Source organism: Physeter macrocephalus, chromosome 19, assembly GCF_002837175.3.
Source record: "Physeter macrocephalus isolate SW-GA chromosome 19, ASM283717v5, whole genome shotgun sequence".
NCBI classification, from domain to species: domain Eukaryota; kingdom Metazoa; phylum Chordata; class Mammalia; order Artiodactyla; family Physeteridae; genus Physeter; species Physeter macrocephalus.
Window position 1 is genome coordinate 38,015,496 of NC_041232.1, and position 18,312 is coordinate 38,033,807.

General features: G+C 40.7%; 1 protein-coding gene and 1 long non-coding RNA gene across 4 annotated transcripts in view; one reads left to right on the top strand and one right to left on the bottom strand.

Moving 5' to 3' along the window:
• The window catches only part of TTC39C (tetratricopeptide repeat domain 39C), a 114,390-nt gene that overhangs the window by 56,339 nt on the left and 39,739 nt on the right, over positions 1-18,312 (top strand). For all 3 annotated transcript variants that reach the window (XM_055080666.1, XM_007127213.4, XM_028480705.2), the window contains exons 3-6: positions 1,044-1,172; positions 3,445-3,559; positions 13,913-14,267; positions 16,124-16,292. In XM_055080666.1, the coding sequence (XP_054936641.1) occupies positions 1,044-1,172; positions 3,445-3,559; positions 13,913-14,267; positions 16,124-16,292 (768 nt within the window). The remainder of the gene's footprint in view (positions 1-1,043; positions 1,173-3,444; positions 3,560-13,912; positions 14,268-16,123; positions 16,293-18,312) is intronic.
• On the bottom strand, positions 9,063-16,842 carry LOC114484449 (uncharacterized). Its single transcript, XR_003677339.2, has 4 exons — positions 16,484-16,842; positions 16,101-16,196; positions 10,755-10,820; positions 9,063-10,204 (listed from the first exon to the last, which is right to left on the bottom strand). It is a non-coding gene; the product is annotated as an uncharacterized lncRNA (long non-coding RNA).

The window sequence follows — 18,312 nt, forward strand, 5'->3', positions numbered from 1 at the left end:
CTCAGTTCTGGGCTTCCCTGGTGGCGCAGTGGTTGAGAGTCCGCCTGCCGATGCAGGGGACACGGGTTCGTGCCCCGGTCCGGGAAGATCCCATATGCCGCGGAGCGGCTGGGTCCGTGAGCCATGGCCGCTGAGCCTGCGCGTCCGGAGCCTGTGCTCCGCAACGGGAGAGGCCACAACAGTGAGAGGCCCGTGTACCGAAGAAAAAAACAAAAAAACAGAAACCTCAGTTCTTCTGGGAGAAAGTAGCAGGTTTTCAGTAGAGAAGGAATCTTTTTTTTTTTTTAACATCTTTATTGGAGTATAATTGCTTTACAATGGTGTGTTAGTTTCTGCTGTATAACAAAGTGAATCAGCTATATGTATACATATATCCCCATCTCCCCTCCCTCTTGCATCTCCCTCCCACCCTCCCTATCCCACCCCTCTAGGTGGTCACAAAGCAAGGGATCATTTCTACCAGTCAAATGTGACCTGAAAAAATCTACCAGGATCAGGTGCTTGGAAACAAGCTGTCAGTGGAATTTTTCACTGGGGACAATAAAAAATGAGTTCCTTACAAGTGAGCCCATTGGAATTGCTGTCCCTGAAAAGATTGATAATTTTCAAAGTAGTACCTACTAGCTGATGTTTCATTAGCGTTTTGTGCTGTCCTTGATGAACTCAGGGATCCATGTGTGGGTAGAAAGTGCTTTCAGTGAGGCTTTGTTCTAAAAACTGAATTAAGTGGACCAGTCAGAAATTGTATAATTTTTTTTTGTTACTGTGTTTAATAACAAAAAAATGTAGAACAGTAATTGCAAGGACATTTGTTACCATACATTTTTTCATGCTGGTGTAATAGAGGTATGTTCTTATTTCATATTGAGATTATAGGTTTTTTTTTTTTTAATAAATAGGGTATGCTGTAACATTCTGATTCTTTTACTGGCAGTAAATTATTTAGATGGTTTTTCCCCCTAGTTTGGAGTTGTGTTGTAGTAAATTGGCCTAAATTTTCAGACACTTACTGATTCATTCTTTCCTTTTTTCTTTCTTGGAAGAATGCCATGATGACATTTGAGGAAGAAAAAATGCAGTTGGCATGTGATGACTTAAAAACCACAGAAAAGCTGTGTGAAAGTGAAGAGGTTGGAGTAATTGAAACAATCAAGAATAAAATTAAGAAGAATGTAAGTACTATGTCTTTAAGTTATGAACTATGTGCTGTTTACTTAGAACATTGTTACTTGGTTTTTGGTGTTTAGAACATGGCTAAAGCACTAAATGTTTCTTACAGCTTTTGATTATGTAAAGCATGTTTCTTAAAGCAATAGAACCCCCTTTAATCATTAGAGCTTTTCAGTGCATATTCCTTTGGTATCTTAAAATTATCTTCTTCCACAGTGGACCATGCTGCAAGGGCTTTTGTAGGCTTTCATATGTGTATTTCAGATATGTTGCATTGGCATAATTCAGGAATTTAGCTGTTACCTCCTTTTAAAGCCCAGGGCTCCCCAGCCTTTGGTTATAAATAAAGTCACAATGATATCATAATCCACTTTTCCTGATTTTTCTTTCACCTTTCAGTGCAAAAGTTCTAGACTTTGAGAGGCATCCTCCTACCTCTGATGTTTCTGGAGCACCCAGGGGAGTCACACGTGTCACTTGTTTAGTTGACAAACCAGTCTGTCGGTTACAGTCAGCAAAAGCCAGCTGTCATTTCTGCTTCTTTATGTCACTCCAGGTGGCTTCACCTCTGCTCTTGCTTATGGTGTCAGCCATGAGGAAGCCACTGATTGGGCCCAGAGTACTGTCTCCTGACCCTCCAGAAGAGCCACAGTTCTCCTTGATTTCTCTTTTCTCCAAACTGTACATCAGTCAGTGACCAAGTCCTGTTGACTCTTTGTTAAATACGTCCTGAATTCATCTACTTTCCCTGCCAATGCCCTGGGCCGCCAGCCACTATCTCCACTTGCCTAAGACAAACCCTCACTGGCGTTTCTGCCTCCAGTCTCACTGTTCTGTAGTTCTTCTCCAAAATCTAGTCACTAAGGTGCGAATTATACGTCACGGATTTCATTTTCAGTGTCCCCGCCCCCTACCACTGCCATTGCACTAAAATCCAAACTCCTTAATGTAGCTGACTTGTCATTGACTTCTCCTCTGCCTGGAACATTCGTCTGCCTCTTGACCTGGTTCATATCCATTCTTTAGTTCTTCCTAGATGTCATTTTCTCCAGAGACTCTTGTCTGAGCCCCCAAGCCTATTAGTGTGTCTCCTACAGGTTCCCATAGTTCCTTGTACTTCATCCTTCAGAGCATTTACTGTATTACATGGTCATCAGCGTTCCCTCATTAGACTGTAAGCTAATTTACATGTCTGTGCTCAGTATCTAGTACCAGGCCCAGCACATACGTTAATAATCAACATTTGTAATGGGTCCTTGCAATTTAAAAAGCATTTTCACATACAGTATCTCATTAGCCCTTCCAACAGCCTTGCAGAGTAGATGTTATTACAAGCAGAGAAAACAGAAGCATCAATAGATTGACATTTGCTTAAGCAAACAGGGTAATGGGTGCTGGAACTAGACCAGGAACGACAGTGACCATGGTGAATTCTGCTAATCTAGAAAAAAGAGAAGCCAGCCATTTTGTCATGTATACTATGTATACTTTTGTCATATTTGGAAAAATCCTATCATTTCTTATATCACTGTGAAAGCATATGAAAACTAACCTATTTTGTTCAAGTTTAAGAATGCACTGTTCTATTTCAGAGCGAATTTTCTTCGTTTAGCATTCTTTACGATGAAAACCAAAATCTTATTAAAAAGTAGGGTTTTTTGGTTTTACTTTTTCATATTTTATAGAGGTAATCACCTTTAGAGATTATGACTTAAATTTCAAGTTCAATTTGTGATTCATTCAAAGATAATTTTTAATTCCATGGTGTTTTCTCCTTAACTAACATGTAATCAGTTTCCAACCCTCCCATCTCGGTTGCATGCACCAAAGGAATGAACCCTAATACTATCGGTCCTTCCTGAAGGCAGATGGCTGCAAAGTGGCTTTTCAGGTTGTTTACCTGGGGCAATGTTTTGTACCTTCAGTGATTTTTTATTATGGATAAGTAACAACTTATGTTGTTTTCAAAAAGGTAAAACTCCGAAGTTGTGTGTGGGCTTTCATGTTTCCCATGAACTCAGTTTCTGTAATTTGGAGTGTTTGTCTTTGAGTTACAAGCCTCTTAATCAATGTATTGTTAACAAAATAAAGCTGCACTTAATGGGGGAGGATAGAACTACCAGGCTCAGAGTGTAAATTTGGTCTTGAATTTCAGCAACTGCTGTTTCACACTCCCTGCGTGAAATTATTTTGCACAATAAAGTAATAGGTGTTTGGAAGGAATATTGTTCTTGGGTGTGATTTATTGGTGTGTACTTTCTTCCCACCAAATAGGTTGATGTCCGAAAATCCACCCCCTCTATGGTTGATCGGCTTCAGAGGCAGATAATCATAGCTGACTGTCAAGTTTACTTGGCTGTGCTCTCATTTGTAAAGCAAGAATTGTCAGGTATGCTGAAGCATTGTTTTTAATGGCTTTTGCTATTCAATGGATACAATTTGTAATACCTTTAATTAATTAATTAATTGATTAAGAACGCCTCGTATTTCAGCCTTTGAAAACATGTGGCATCTCTTTGGGGCGTGATCCTGATTTATTACTTGAGAAATTGAAACCACAAGTGCTTAATGTGTGTTTAGTAGAGAAGTTTTAGTTCCAAAATCTGTTTCGTCCTCTTGTATCCAGATAGTCTGTCATACTTAGAGATATTACCAGTGCCTTAGACAGATTGACGGGGTTTTTTTTTTCCTTTGTGGGAATCAAGTTGTGATAATAATCCTTTAAAGTGAAATATAACCAGTTTAAGTTACTCAGAAAATTGTTATTGAAGGCCTGAGTGCGTACTAAAGACTTCCTAACATACTTGAATGACCTACATTTTAACAACCCTTAATGAGGAATATAAACTGATTTCTTACTTAGTTTGCCCAAGACAGATGTTTTCTAGGATTTTGTAGCTTTAATATCTTGAGTGGCATAGGCTGGAATTGAGGCTCTCAGAGCTCGCTGTAAGATTAACTTTGACACTAATTCTTCCTTTTATGTGGTTTTATGTCTCTGATGCTGATGGCAGAAACCTGCCTCTTTGGTAGATAGGATTTACTTGAAAGAGTGAAAATTCAAAAAGGAAATTGACTAAAATTCACAATGAGAAAAGCATTTTCTTCCAAGCCTATGATGGAAAAGGGTATGTTGCTTCTAAGTCATAACATACACTTTTCTTTCTGGATTACCGGCAGCCAATTTTCCTGTCCCTTTTCTTTCTTTCTTGTCTCTCTCTGTCTCCATTTCATACTTGAGGTTTCTTCTCTGGCTCAAGTCAGAAGTAGAGTTAACTTTTATTGTGACCTCCAAAATGTGGGCTTCCTAGTAATTATCTTCTTTTAAAATGTGTTTTATGGTTGTACTATGGCCTTTTCCTTTTGATCCAATGTTTCTTTCTCTTTAAGTCTCATCTCAGGACTCTTCCAATAACTATCTCACTTATATGGTTGAGAGCTCAAAGCTCATGTGGATTTTCTTTAACACAGTGATGTAAAATCCCCCATTTGGAGTGCCACACTCACGTATATGTAAAAGAGTAGCGGGAAGAGCTGGACCTCTTTGGTCAAGACAGGAGCTCTGGTGTTTTCTGTGATCTTGGACTACTTTTTCCTGAGGCTCAAGGACTTTTCTAAGGACCTAATTATAGCCATTAAGAAAATATCTGTTGAGAGAAGAGGATAAATCAAATGTAATAAAATGTTTGGGGAGTCAGGGTAAAGGATATCGGGGAAACTTTCTATTAATCTGTCCTTCACATGTTCATTCATGGGTCCATTCAACAAATAATGATAGAGCATATACAATGCTAAGCACTGTGTTCCATGAGCAAATCCAGGCCATGGTCCCTGCCCTCATGAAATTCAGAATCATCAGTTAGTACTATTTATTTTTTAAAATTACTCTGATTGTAAAACTACTAAATATTGCTTTAGAAAATTTGGAAAATATAAAATAGTGAAAAAGCAAGTCATTTCTAATCTCACTACTTGGAGAAAATCACTCTTTATTGCAAATGTTCTGTTTTTATCTTTCTCTATCTTTCTTTAAAAAATTGAATCTGTGGGGCTTCCCTGGTGGCGCAGTGGTTGCGCGTCCGCCTGCCGATGCAGGGGAACCGGGTTCGCGCCCCGGTCTGGGAGGATCCCACGTGCCGCGGAGCGGCTGGGCCCGTGAGCCATGGCCGCTGGGCCTGCGCGTCCGGGGCCTGTGCTCTGCAGCGGGAGAGGCCGCAGCAGAAGGAGGCCCTCATACCACCAAAAAAAAAAAAAAAAAAAAAATTGAATCTGTGGTGTTTTGTATCCTACTTTTCCCTTTAGATTATAATTCACATATTTTTCCTATAGCTCAGAGTTTCAAAATATAATTTTAAAAGCATTGGTTTATCATGTGAATGCGCCATAATTTATTTAACCAATTTCTCTTGGACATTCCCATGTTCTTTGCTTTGTTTTTTGTTGTTGTTTTAGAGAAGCTGAACTTAATTTTATATTTTACCCATAAACTGTATTTCCTTCACAAATTACCTTCGTGACCTTTTCCTATTCTCCTAAAAAGTTGATATTAATCAGCTATTTAATCCTGTTTATCATAGATATTTTGTGTGTTTTGTTTTCTTTATTTTTATTGGAATATAGTTGCGTTATATGTTTCTTTCTCTTTAAGTCTCATCTCAGGACTCTTCCAATAACTATCTCACTTATATGGTTGAGAGCTCAAAGCTCATGTGGATTTTCTTTAACACAGTGATGTAAAATCCCCCATTTGGAGTGCCACACTCACGTATATGTAAAAGAGTAGCGGGAAGAGCTGGACCTCTTTGGTCAAGACAGGAGCTCTGGTGTTTTCTGTGATCTTGGACTACTTTTTCCTGAGGCTCAAGGACTTTTCTAAGGACCTAATTATAGCCATTAAGAAAATATCTGTTGAGAGAAGAGGATAAATCAAATGTAATAAAATGTTTGGGGAGTCAGGGTAAAGGATATCGGGGAAACTTTCTATTAATCTGTCCTTCACATGTTCATTCATGGGTCCATTCAACAAATAATGATAGAGCATATACAATGCTAAGCACTGTGTTCCATGAGCAAATCCAGGCCATGGTCCCTGCCCTCATGAAATTCAGAATCATCAGTTAGTACTATTTATTTTTTAAAATTACTCTGATTGTAAAACTACTAAATATTGCTTTAGAAAATTTGGAAAATATAAAATAGTGAAAAAGCAAGTCATTTCTAATCTCACTACTTGGAGAAAATCACTCTTTATTGCAAATGTTCTGTTTTTATCTTTCTCTATCTTTCTTTAAAAAATTGAATCTGTGGGGCTTCCCTGGTGGCGCAGTGGTTGCGCGTCCACCTGCCGATGCAGGGGAACCGGGTTCGCGCCCCGGTCTGGGAGGATCCCACGTGCCGCGGAGCGGCTGGGCCCGTGAGCCATGGCCGCTGGGCCTGCGCGTCCGGGGCCTGTGCTCTGCAGCGGGAGAGGGCGCAGCAGAGGGGGGCCCGCATACATACCACCAAAAAAAAAAAAAAAAAAAATTGAATCTGTGGTGTTTTGTATCCTACTTTTCCCTTTAGATTATAATTCACATATTTTTCCTATAGCTCAGAGTTTCAAAATATAATTTTAAAAGCATTGGTTTATCATGTGAATGCGCCATAATTTATTTAACCAATTTCTCTTGGACATTCCCATGTTCTTTGCTTTGTTTTTTGTTGTTGTTTTAGAGAAGCTGAACTTAATTTTATATTTTACCCATAAACTGTATTTCCTTCACAAATTACCTTCGTGACCTTTTCCTATTCTCCTAAAAAGTTGATATTAATCAGCTATTTAATCCTGTTTATCATAGATATTTTGTGTTTTGTTTTCTTTATTTTTATTGGAATATAGTTGCTTTATATATTATAGATTTTTAACAGCACTCTTGGTTCTTCCTGATGCCGTATAATTTATTGAATGTAATATTGATAGTGAAAGGAAATTGACAGACATGAAAACCTCAGGTTCTAATAAACACATGTAGTGGTCATTTGCTTTATGAATAGCTCAGTATTTGTCTCAAACAAACAGACATAACTAAAAATATGCTTCATTTGCCTTTCAGAAACCCTCTAGGTTATAAAACTATGAAAAATTTACTCTTTGTTGGGATCCGTTTCTTAAACTTTGTTGATGGATAACTGTTTTGGAACAACCCCTCCTTGGAGATGTTTGTTGTAGGTGGTCCTCCCCCACCCCTTGGTCAGGTGGCCCAGAAGTGGGTGTGGGTACACACTCACCTGAGCTCCAGGTAGGAGTGAGTCTGTGTGAATTTGTTAGTGCTTCCAACTTTCGAAAGAGCTCCTGTACTTTGTCTCATTTGAATTTCTTTATAGTGAATTACCCCATCCTCTCTCTCTATTTTCCTATACTATTTTTAAAAAGATTTATTTATTACTTATTTATTTTATTTATTTTTGGCCGCGTTGGGTCTTAGTTGCGGCACACGGGATCTTTTTGGTTGAGGCATGCGGGATCTTTCACTGTGGCGATTGGGCTCTTCGTTGTGATGTGCGGGCTTCTCTCTAGTTGTGGCGTGCGGGTTTTTTGTTCCTCTTCTCTTCTCTAGTTGTGTGCAGGCTCCAGGGTGGGTGGGCTCAGTAGTTGTGGCGCGCGGGCTCTTGTTGAGGTGCGCGAGCTCAGTAGTTGGGGCACGAGGGCTTAGTTGTCCTGCGGCATGTGGGATCTTAGTTCCCGGACCAGGGATCAAACCTGTGTCCCCTGAATTGGAAGGCGGGTTCTTTACCACTGGACCACCAGGGAAGTCCCTCCTCTACTACTTTTTAATTTACTATATTATCCAAAGGCCTTTGTTGTTGTTGTTGTTTTTTGCAGTGAGCACATGTGAATTACTTTCGTAACAAAAAGTATTTATTTTTAAACTGACTTGATGGCTTTTGGCACCTTGTTTGTGTTTCCTGTATTTCCTTTGGGCTTGAAGATCGGCCCCATGTCTTACTATTCTTGGCATAACATACGCTCAGTAAATTTTCCTCAAATGAGATTGTTTTCCTTGTTTCACAGGTGAGGCCGTTGAGGCTGGATGATTTGTTTGAGGTTGAACAGGTTTACACAGTGATGACAGAACCAGGACCTGAGCTGTGGGCTTCTTATTTCATGTCTGAATTCCTAGCATTCACAGTTTTCCCTTCACCTTCATTTGGTCACATGAACCACCAGCCTCCCAATAGCCCAGAAACCCGAGGTTCTCAGGGCCTTGTCCCGCAGCCCCCGTGCACACGTGCGCCTTCCGTCCTATGGAATGAGCCCCTGGGAGAGTAGAACAGCCTCCTGTTGGCCCGGATGCTTCTCCAGGCCACATTCTCTATGATGCCCCTGGAGCGCTCTTTCTAAACCTTGTTACACCTGTGCTTCAGACACTTAGCTGTTTTGCAACATCGCCTACAAGAAATAGTGCAGATTCCTTCCTCGGGTGGCATGGAAGAACCTGCCCCCTACCTCGCCGCCACCGCCTCTAGCTCGGCAGTTCTGATTGCAGGTCTCTGAGGCCCTGCCGCCTCGGGCCTTGGTGTGCGCTGCCCTCTCAGTTTGGAACCCCTTTTGTCTTTCTCTTGTGTCTCCCCAGGTGCAGCCTGGGTCTACTCCCTTCAAGTTCTCCTTCCTCACTGACTTCATCATATGGCCTCTGTTACTCTGCTTGGACCCTGTCCATAGCCAGCTAGAGCAGTCGTCATACAACTAACTGTACACATCTGTATTTACATGTCTGCCCATAGTAACAGATGGGAAACTTCTTGAGGGCAGGGACTGTGTCTACCTGCTATCTTTTTTTTTTCTCCACATTTATTGAGCACTTACTATGTGTCAGATTCTGGAAGGTGATAGATGCTAATGGTCTAGAGATGAATGAGATGTAGCTCTTGCCCTGAGGGTACTGACAGTTTAGTGGGGGAGGAAGAGGACTAAATTCTCATTCAGGGTGCTACTTTCACCACTAGACATTAGACATGTAAGTTAGTTGGAGAGGTTGCACAAGGAATGAGCAATTCCTAAACTCTGCTGGGAAGGTCAAGGATCCCTGATCCTGACCTGAGCGGGGTTATAGAGAATGGAAGTCCATTGTCTTCTCTGTGTCCCTGGCACCTGATATGCTGCCTTTGCCTAACACATGGTGGGTATATAAATGTGAATTAAAGAGAGGGATGGAGGAAGGGTGATGTCATTCAGGAATGAGATGCATGATACTGAGCCCTCGGAAGCCCCAAGAATAGTTGGGATTGGAGAAGTGAGTCTATCAGAAGTCTGTTGCCTGAGGGTAAAGGTAATAATGAGGAGGTGGGCTAACTAGTGAAAACTAAATCATCTTTTTTTTTCTCCCGAAGTCTGTTATGTGGGTCACGAGGAAGCCAAGGCTGAACTTCCCTTCCATTATAGGACTAACCAGCCTCATCCAGGACAAGCAAACAGACAGAATGCTATGGTAGGGCCTCTCACCAGACACAATCCCTGCTAAAAAAAAAAAAAAAAAAAAAAAATTACAACATTTATTCCAGGATCCATTTAGTGTAACTTGATATTTTCATTTTCCCCACAACTCTTGCCCTTTCTAGGGGAGGACTCCCACCCCCGTTATGGGGACAGGGTTTCCCATCTCTCCTGCATCTCTGGCTGGTTGAGGCTGCCCCTGACAGGGGAGGGCGGACGGTCTGTGGTTTTCTGCTCTCTGTGCAGTCCTCCGGGGACGCCGTCACGGTGGTTGAATGTTTTATGTCTGACGTTTCAGAGGAGGCTATGAAAGCCTGTGCAGATTGAGGGGCCCTGTGTTCATCTGTTTTCTCCGCTTGTTGGGCAGAGGCTGCTCCTGGCCGCGTTGCTGGGCATCAGCTGACTAAGCGTCCCTCCCACTGGGGCCGCGGTGCTGTGGGCCCCGAGCGCAGCTTCTCCACGCGGTCCTCACGCAGCCTCTGTTCCTCCCGTCGGAGTCTGGCTGCGCTCAGATGTTTCGGTCCCCGCATTTGGGACATGGAGTAGGGAGAGTCCTGGGACCTGTTTCAGTGCAGAGTTGAACTTAAAAAGTGGTAAGGACAAAATCTGTTTCTCTCTAGGTCCTAATCTCAGTTTCTAATCTTCGATTAGTCAAAACTTTGAGTTCTATTTACCCGGCTCAAGTTCAGGGCTTTAAAGCTTGTTACTGTAGACTTGACCACGTGCTTTTAAAATACATGTTAACATCTAAGCTCTTATCTTAGGCAAGAAATTAAAGATGTTGAATTAATTTCATTTTCATTCTGTAAAAATGGGTTTTTACCATGTTGGTTTTCTTTTCCTTTTGTTAACTGAGTTCGAAACAGTCGGCATTAGTGGATTTTTATGTTTGCTTCCATTGCTGCCATTCTTTTCTGGAACTCTTCACCTGAGATCTGGATTACTACAGCTTGTTTCCCTAACACTAGTCCCTTTAACTCCAATTTTAGGGAGCCCCTGCTTCTCCCGAGCAGGTGTCCTTGCCTTAGCTGGATACCACTGGGTGCATCATCCTCGCACCTATCCTTGGCTCTGCCTCTGAACCGGTTTCCATCTGTCCCTTCATACTTACACTCCTGTTGCTCTCCCCTGGAATGCTGCATTTCCCTAAGTGCGTCCTCAATAAAGTGACAGTAGCCTGGAAAATACAGGATAAAATGGAGTGAATTTTTTCCCTCTAAACTTCCAGTTAGGCTTGGAGACAGGAGGGAGTAAAGTTTTCTACTGAAATCCTGCAATACTTTTTTTGCACTTGAAAATTTATGCATGTGCTTATTACATAGAAAACAATTGACTGTCAAAAAGGAAATAAAGAAAGGGCAATTCACTCATAATCTCAACATTGTTTTCGTTTTTCTATGTATGACCCAGTGGACCATATTAATAAACATATGCATATATAGTCTTATGTTACACACATTTTTTTCACTTTTATTTTCTAATTTTATTGGGCATTTGGAGGGCTGAGATTTATGTCTTACAGTTCATTTGTGTCCCTCAGGTGCCAAGCACAGTCCTAGGCATGTGATGGGAACTTAGTAGCTCACTGACATTTTTAGGGTTTTGCAGTTTTACTTTTCCTCTTTTTATTTCATTTTTTATCTGTAGCCAATTATTATTTCTTTTCAATTAGATTCAATTGCTTTTGTGTTCTCAGGACTATATATTTTAGTTTCCTTTTTCTTGGTCTTTTTCTGTTTTTCTATTCAATCTTTGGCTTTTTGGATCATTAAGTGAGAGTCACCTTTCTTGTCTGTGGGTGTATTTGGATTAACCTAAACACTTTGCTAGCATACAAAGAAGTGTCAAGGTTTTCTCAAACCTCTCTTTTTCCCACAATACTTCCATTTAGGAGGGAAAAAGTCACTGAGCCTCTTAAAGGCAGTATCTATGTCTTATTTCTCTTTGATTCTCCTAGAACAGTGCCTAAAAGTAATACTAGCACAGTATATATTTTTCTTAAATTGAACTGAATAAAAATAAATTGTTTCAGATATGTATTACTTTTATAACAATAAATTATACAAATAGTACCCCCCCCCAGCAAAGCTTTTGTAGACTGGTTTATTTTACTTCTTCATCCTGTCATATAGCAATCTTTTCAGTGCACTTAAGACTACAGGACATTCATCACCCAGAACTTGTGGGATGGTTGTGTTTTGAATTGTGATCCCATAGGAGATATGGTCATCGTTTGCCAGTAAATTGATACTTTAATTAAGATAGTAGCTTGAGTTAAATGGATCAGGGGTCCCCAAGACCAATGATTAGGAGGACTCAGAAGATAGTCATACGCATGGCTATGATTTGTTGCAGTGAAAGGATACAAAGCAAAATTAGAAAAGGGAAAAGGCACAGGGATGAAGACCAGAAAAAGTCAGGCCCAAGCTTCCCAGGGTCCTCTCCCAGAAGAGCCACATAGGACGCGCATGATTCTTCGGGCAGTGAATTACAATGACACCTGTGAAATGCAACCAACTGGGGAAGCTGGTTAGTGACTCAGCCTCTGTAGTTTTTACTGGGGACCCCCCTGCCTGGTGCACACCCAAACTTCCAGAAGGAAAGTAGGCGTCCACATAAAACATTGTTCATGCACGCTGTACGCACAGTGAGCCCCTCTTACCGGTGGGAATGATGGGATCCCTCCCAAATCCAAGTTCCCAGATACCAGCCAAGGGCCAACCTTGTAAAAAGGCCTTTCAAAGGAGAGCAATAGGCCTGCTATGTTAATTCTTTTCTGCACATGCCATATAATCTTAGATCACTTTCAATTCAGGATTGGACTTTTATAAATCAGATTTTAGGTTATATATTTTATGTCATTCAAAAATGAATTAAAAAAACTTCTTTCCCTGCTGTTCTAAAGGGCCTGGAAGCCTGGTACACAGTTCATGTTGTCTTCTGTTGTGCTTTGAGGTCAGAGTATCGGTACCATATTGGTAACGGTGCCAAGTGGACAAGCTCTCCTCTGTAGTTACTAGAGAACTGTTTTACAGAAAACTCCCTGTGGAGGACCTTTTCCCCAGATATGTGGTGGTGATGCACTCAGTCAAGCACAGATCTATCGACGCCCCCCTTCCCTTCCTCATCAGAAGGGACAGATGTTCGCAGGAGAGGGTAAGGCAGGACTCAGACCTGAGAGGGGCCAGTGGGGCGTGGAGCAGGGTAAATCCCAGGTTTATCTCTACCTTTGCCTTTGTGGCACACATTCTCAAGGTGGCTATGTTAAGAAAATTGGCCTAATGGGAAATAAAGGAAGTGGCTTTAAAAACAACAGATTTTTTTTTTTTTTTTTTTTTTTTTGTGCCCCAGTCCGGGAGGATCCCACATGCCGCGGAGCGGCTGGGCCCGTGAGCCATGGCCGCTGGCCCTGCGCGTCCGGAGCCTGTGCTCTGCAACGGGAGAGGCCGCAGCAGTGAGAGGCCCGCGTACCGCAAAAAAAAAACGAAAAAAAAAAAAACAGATTTTCACCCTGTGGTGTGAATAGCTTCTGCTTTGTCACCCTCCTTCAGTGGAGCTCTCTAGGCTGGGCAGTGGGGGAGCTCCATTGTCATACACCAGATAAAGCCCAGCCTAGCTAGGTACGGTTAAGCCACTAATAGGCATTGAATAGAGATGCATTGGGGATTCTTTGCATTTTTGCATTTAACGCTAATGACTTTTTTGTTAATAAACTGGCCATTTGTTCACCCGATAAATATTAATCGTTTTGTTTTGCTTGTTTTATTTTTTTGGCAAGTCGCCGTGCTTGGGTATAAATTTAGCAGCAAATTTAGATTTAGAAGTTGCTCTTGAGCAGGGATGAAACACAAGGTACACAAATTTAAGAGTTTTATCCGGAAAGCGCCATAGTTCAGGTAGTTCAGGGATGCGGTAGAGGGTTTCACAGAATACGTGGGAAAAAAGATTCAAATGATGCTTGCATTCATTCATTCATTCATTCAGCAGATATTAGATGCTATGCCCTCACCTCAGCGTGAGGGGCTCGATACAATGAACAAAATAATACATGGTTCTTGCCAAGTGGTCATCCAGACTAGTAAAGGGAAACAGACAACAAATAAGGAATTTAAGCCATATGAAGAACAGAAGGTTTCATGATGGGTAATAATTTTTATTGTTTTTTAAAATTTTGTTTTTTCAGGTCATTCTTCAATATCTTTATTATTAATGTAGGAAAGTTATTTTGAATGCTTATTTTTTCATGCTTTTCTCCCCTTCTCTTTATAGCATATATAAAAGGTGGGTGGATCCTTAGGAAAGCCTGGAAGATTTACAATAAATGCTATTTGGACATCAATGCCCTCCAGGAGCTGTATCAGAAGAAGCTAACGGAAGAGCCCTTGACTTCTGACGCTGCAAATGATAATCACATTGTGGCTGAAGGGGTGTCTGAGGAGTCTCTAAACAGACTGAAAGGTGCTGTGAGCTTTGGATATGGCCTTTTTCACCTTTGCATATCCATGGTGCCCCCAAACCTGCTCAAAATCATCAACCTGCTGGGTTTTCCTGGAGACCGCCTACAGGGGCTTTCTTCACTGATGTATGCAAGCGAAAGTAAGGACATGAAGGCCCCTTTAGCTACGTGAGTAGCTATATTGCAATGCTTTGGTAGATAATATAGTGTTGAAAGTAAGTGAACGACAATCAAAACCTTTATAGGAAACTTCAGGTAAAATGCTTGGTTGGTTGACATGCTGCCATGCCTTCTGTCTTTTAGTGCAATGCCAAGGACCATGTTTTTGGTGGTGTTTGTAAGTTGACTTTAGAGACCAGAGCACTGTTCTTAAGTCTCATGAGTCCTGTATTTTATTTTATTTTTTTTTTTATTCACTTATTTATTTTTGTGGAAAGTCCCTCTTGACCATTTTCTTTCTTTTCTTTTTAAATTTTTAAATTTACTTTTTTGTTGAGTCTTGTATTTTAAACATGCAGAATGATCATGATTTATAAACAGTTTTTGTGACCCTGACCAGTCACTGAGATTGATAATCCTGATTTTTGGACTTAAGGGGATATACATTTCATAAGACTTTTCTCTGATTCTGAAATTTCTATTCTTATACCCTCATGTTGGGTAATTTTCCTTGATGATTCTGGTTGGTCCATTGGTCTCTTATATGTGTCTTGGATAGTTTGTGGTGTTCAACTAAATTGGGTTATTGTTGTTCAGACTAAACTTAAATGATAATTATTTAAACCAAAAAGTGTGAAGGAGCCATTTTAACCATCCAGAGCAAGGATTCACCCATTTCCTCATCAGTTAAAAATGATGTGATTTTTTTTCAATCTGGTAAATATCTACTACCATTTGCAGTTAGAATAATTTTATCAAATACTGGATGTCCTTTGACATTACACCACTTATCAGAATTTTTCCAAAGATTTTGGTATCACAGAGAACCTTAGTGTGCTGTATTTCTGCTTATGTCAGTATTGAGGAATTTGGATGTTAACTCTTAATCAGCTGGTAGCTATTAAAAAGGTCATTAATTTTTTATTGCAAAAATATTCATGCCTCCACAAACTCATTATATTACACAATGGTCCTTTATTAATTTGACTTAACAGATTTGTAACTTGTGGTAATTTGTCTTTTTTAATAATATTTTCTGAGAAAGGAATGAATTCCATTAATAATAATGTAAATTAGTCTGATCTCCAGAAGAGGACCAAATTTATGCACATGCTGGAAGCATACATTTACATTAAAATATTGTGTTGGTTAAACATTTTTGTCTGTTTGTTGAAGCCGATCCCAGGGAATCTATTTTGTTTACTTAGTTTAACGTGGCTTTTTTTTTTTTTTTTTGAAAGGGACACGTTTGAAGTGGGAGAATTTTAAGTAACTTATTTGTTTGGTTTTCAAATTGAACAGCCTCAGAGGCTAGAGAAAGGGCCCTTCATCCGGTCCTTTCACTTATTTAAACCCAATTTTGTACAATTTTGCCTGTGGTTCCTATATTTAAATTCAGTCTGAGGCTTACACTCTAACTTTTGTGAACACTAGTGAAAACATTTTCCTTTTGTAAAAAGTAATGCAAAGAGTAATTTTAAGGGGATAGTAAATTCATGGTAACCAATTACTGTTTCTAATTTACACGTTGATGAGTAAGGTGTAGAGTTCAGAGATTTAAATAAATGATACCATCAGCAATCCATCTAGAAGCCTCAGAAGAGCTACTTGCTTCCGGTCACCTTACTCTCTTATCCCATGGGAGTATGCTGATTTATATGTTGTGCTCTAAAGTTGTGGCTTTCCAAATACTGATAAAACTAAGATGGGGAGCGATACTGATTTTACTTCTTCAGAGACGGCCTAGTGAGCTTTTTGGAAGGAGTGTGTATTGGAGGAGCACACACTGGTTTTTTTTTTTTAAAGAGTGGAAACACATTAAGAAAAGTCACTGTCACTCACGGTTTCTCTCCCTCTTCCTTTAGATTAGCGCTGCTCTGGTATCATACTGTAGTCCGCCCGTTTTTTGCCCTGGATGGCAGTGATAACAAAGCAGGCCTGGATGAAGCGAAGGAAATTCTTCTCAAAAAAGAAGCTGCTTATCCAAATTCTTCCCTCTTTATGTTTTTCAAGGGACGCATACAACGATTAGAGGTACTGTGCCTTCCCCATCTTTTTAAAAATAAAGCCTTCTGTTGATGGAATCTATAATTCTCACTTGGGTGGGGGGTAGTATCACAAGGAGCCCGAATGTCCTAGGGCCGAGTAACATCTTGTTTTTGTGCCTTACGTTGCATCACTGCTGTGGGAGCCTCTTCCAGGAACCCGGGGTGTTAGTCAGTTACCTTCTGTTCTGCAGCTGTGGGCAAAGCAGGGCCGGGGTCCCTTGGCGCTGATGAGACGAGATGCTGCACCCTGAGCTGAAGGCACAGGAGCCCTTGGGAGCGTCTTAGTTAAAGAACACAAGATATGTTGTTTTTCCGTCTCTGGAATTACTAATAATCTGTTTCCAAATGTTCATGCTGGCTGACAGTTGATTTATACACAAGTTATTGCCCGAAATGTCAAGGACAGCAAAGGCTTTGAAATAGTAGTAGCTGGTATTACTTTTTCATGCTTGTGTCTAGGTCCTGTGCCAGAGGTTTCACACACACCATCCCATTTGATCCTCAGAACAAGCCTGTGACAGAGATAGAAAATCATCCCCTGCATCTTACAGGAAAGATAAACAGGGATCTTAGCGGGCTTCACGTGACCTCCGAGGTCACCCAGCAAGTGAGGCCAGGCTGTCTCATTCCAGAAACACAATACGCCTTGGCCTTTGAGGGGGTTCTGCTTCTCTTCGCATTTCTTTTTTTGTCTGCTTGCTTGAGGGCATGAGGATCTGAAGAAAAATGAATATTTTGTAAGAAATTAATCATGAATATGAAAGAAGGTGACTGTTATGAGGTCTACCACCCACAGACTCACCAGTAGCTAGTAGTGCAGCAATGTGAGGTTTAATAACCTCTGCCCTCAATTAACCAGGCATTCTCAGCACACCCACCAAAAAATCCCACAAGTGCTTTGGAAGATTTTTGCCTAGGAGTGCTTTCATGAGCACAGAGGTGATGTGTTCACTAATTTTTTGTTGGCAGTGGAGAGTATATTACTTCCCCAATAATTTCTTTCCTTCATGAAGTGCCTTCTTAAATCCGAGGACTCCTTACCTTTATTTATGGAAATTGTATTTTAAAGATTATACTAATAATTTACAACTGAAACACAACACAGAAAGCTCTCCAGGATCTGACTTATTTAAACCCATGTCCAAATCAATTTTCTTCCCATTACTTTGAGACTGTTTTTCTTTGCATTCAGGCTCACGTACCTTCAGTGACATTGCTCTTTTTTTCTCTTGCTCTCTTAAAAACGTAGATCAATCTCCTGTGCAATCCAGTCTGCTGTTAGTGTGTTTTTCTTTCAAACTCAGGGTTACGGTCCTACATGTAGGGAAGCATGTTCAAGCTATTCAGGTTTCTCTACTCCGTTGGGTTTGTGCAGGAGGAAATAACCCTGTAAAAGGAAAATTTTAATTGGCTCAGCCTTCTCACTTCAGTGACCTTTTCTGAAATGAAAGTTGGGTGCAGGGTCAATGCTTTCTTAGATGTGTGATGCCTTTCCTTTAAGAAATTGACATTCTGAATAACTCTGAACTCCACGATACTAGGTTCAGTGTTCAAAGGAGGTTTGCCTAGTGGGGGTGAGAGCCTGACCTTTACAGTTGTGTACAACACAGCAATGAGGCCGGAGCATCAGCCATGTACTAGATGTCTCTCCTCTCACTCCCTTGATCAATGAATGCTCTAAATTGGGTTTTGAAATTGTTAAATAGAAATGTAAAAGTCAGGATTTATATTTCATTATGCTTTCCACTTTCATTAATTTTTTATTTTAAAACAAAAATGCTGGGACTTCCCTGATGGTCCAGTGGCTAAGACTCCGCGCTCCCAATGCAGGCGGCCCAGATTCGATCCCTGGTCTAGGAACTAGATCCCACGTGCATGCCACAACTAAGAAGTCTGCAAGCTGCAAGTAAAAATCCTGCATGGCACAACTAAGACCCGGTGCAGCCAAATAAATAAACAAACAAATATTTTTTTAAAATGCTTAACTTTTAGCAAAATTAATAACT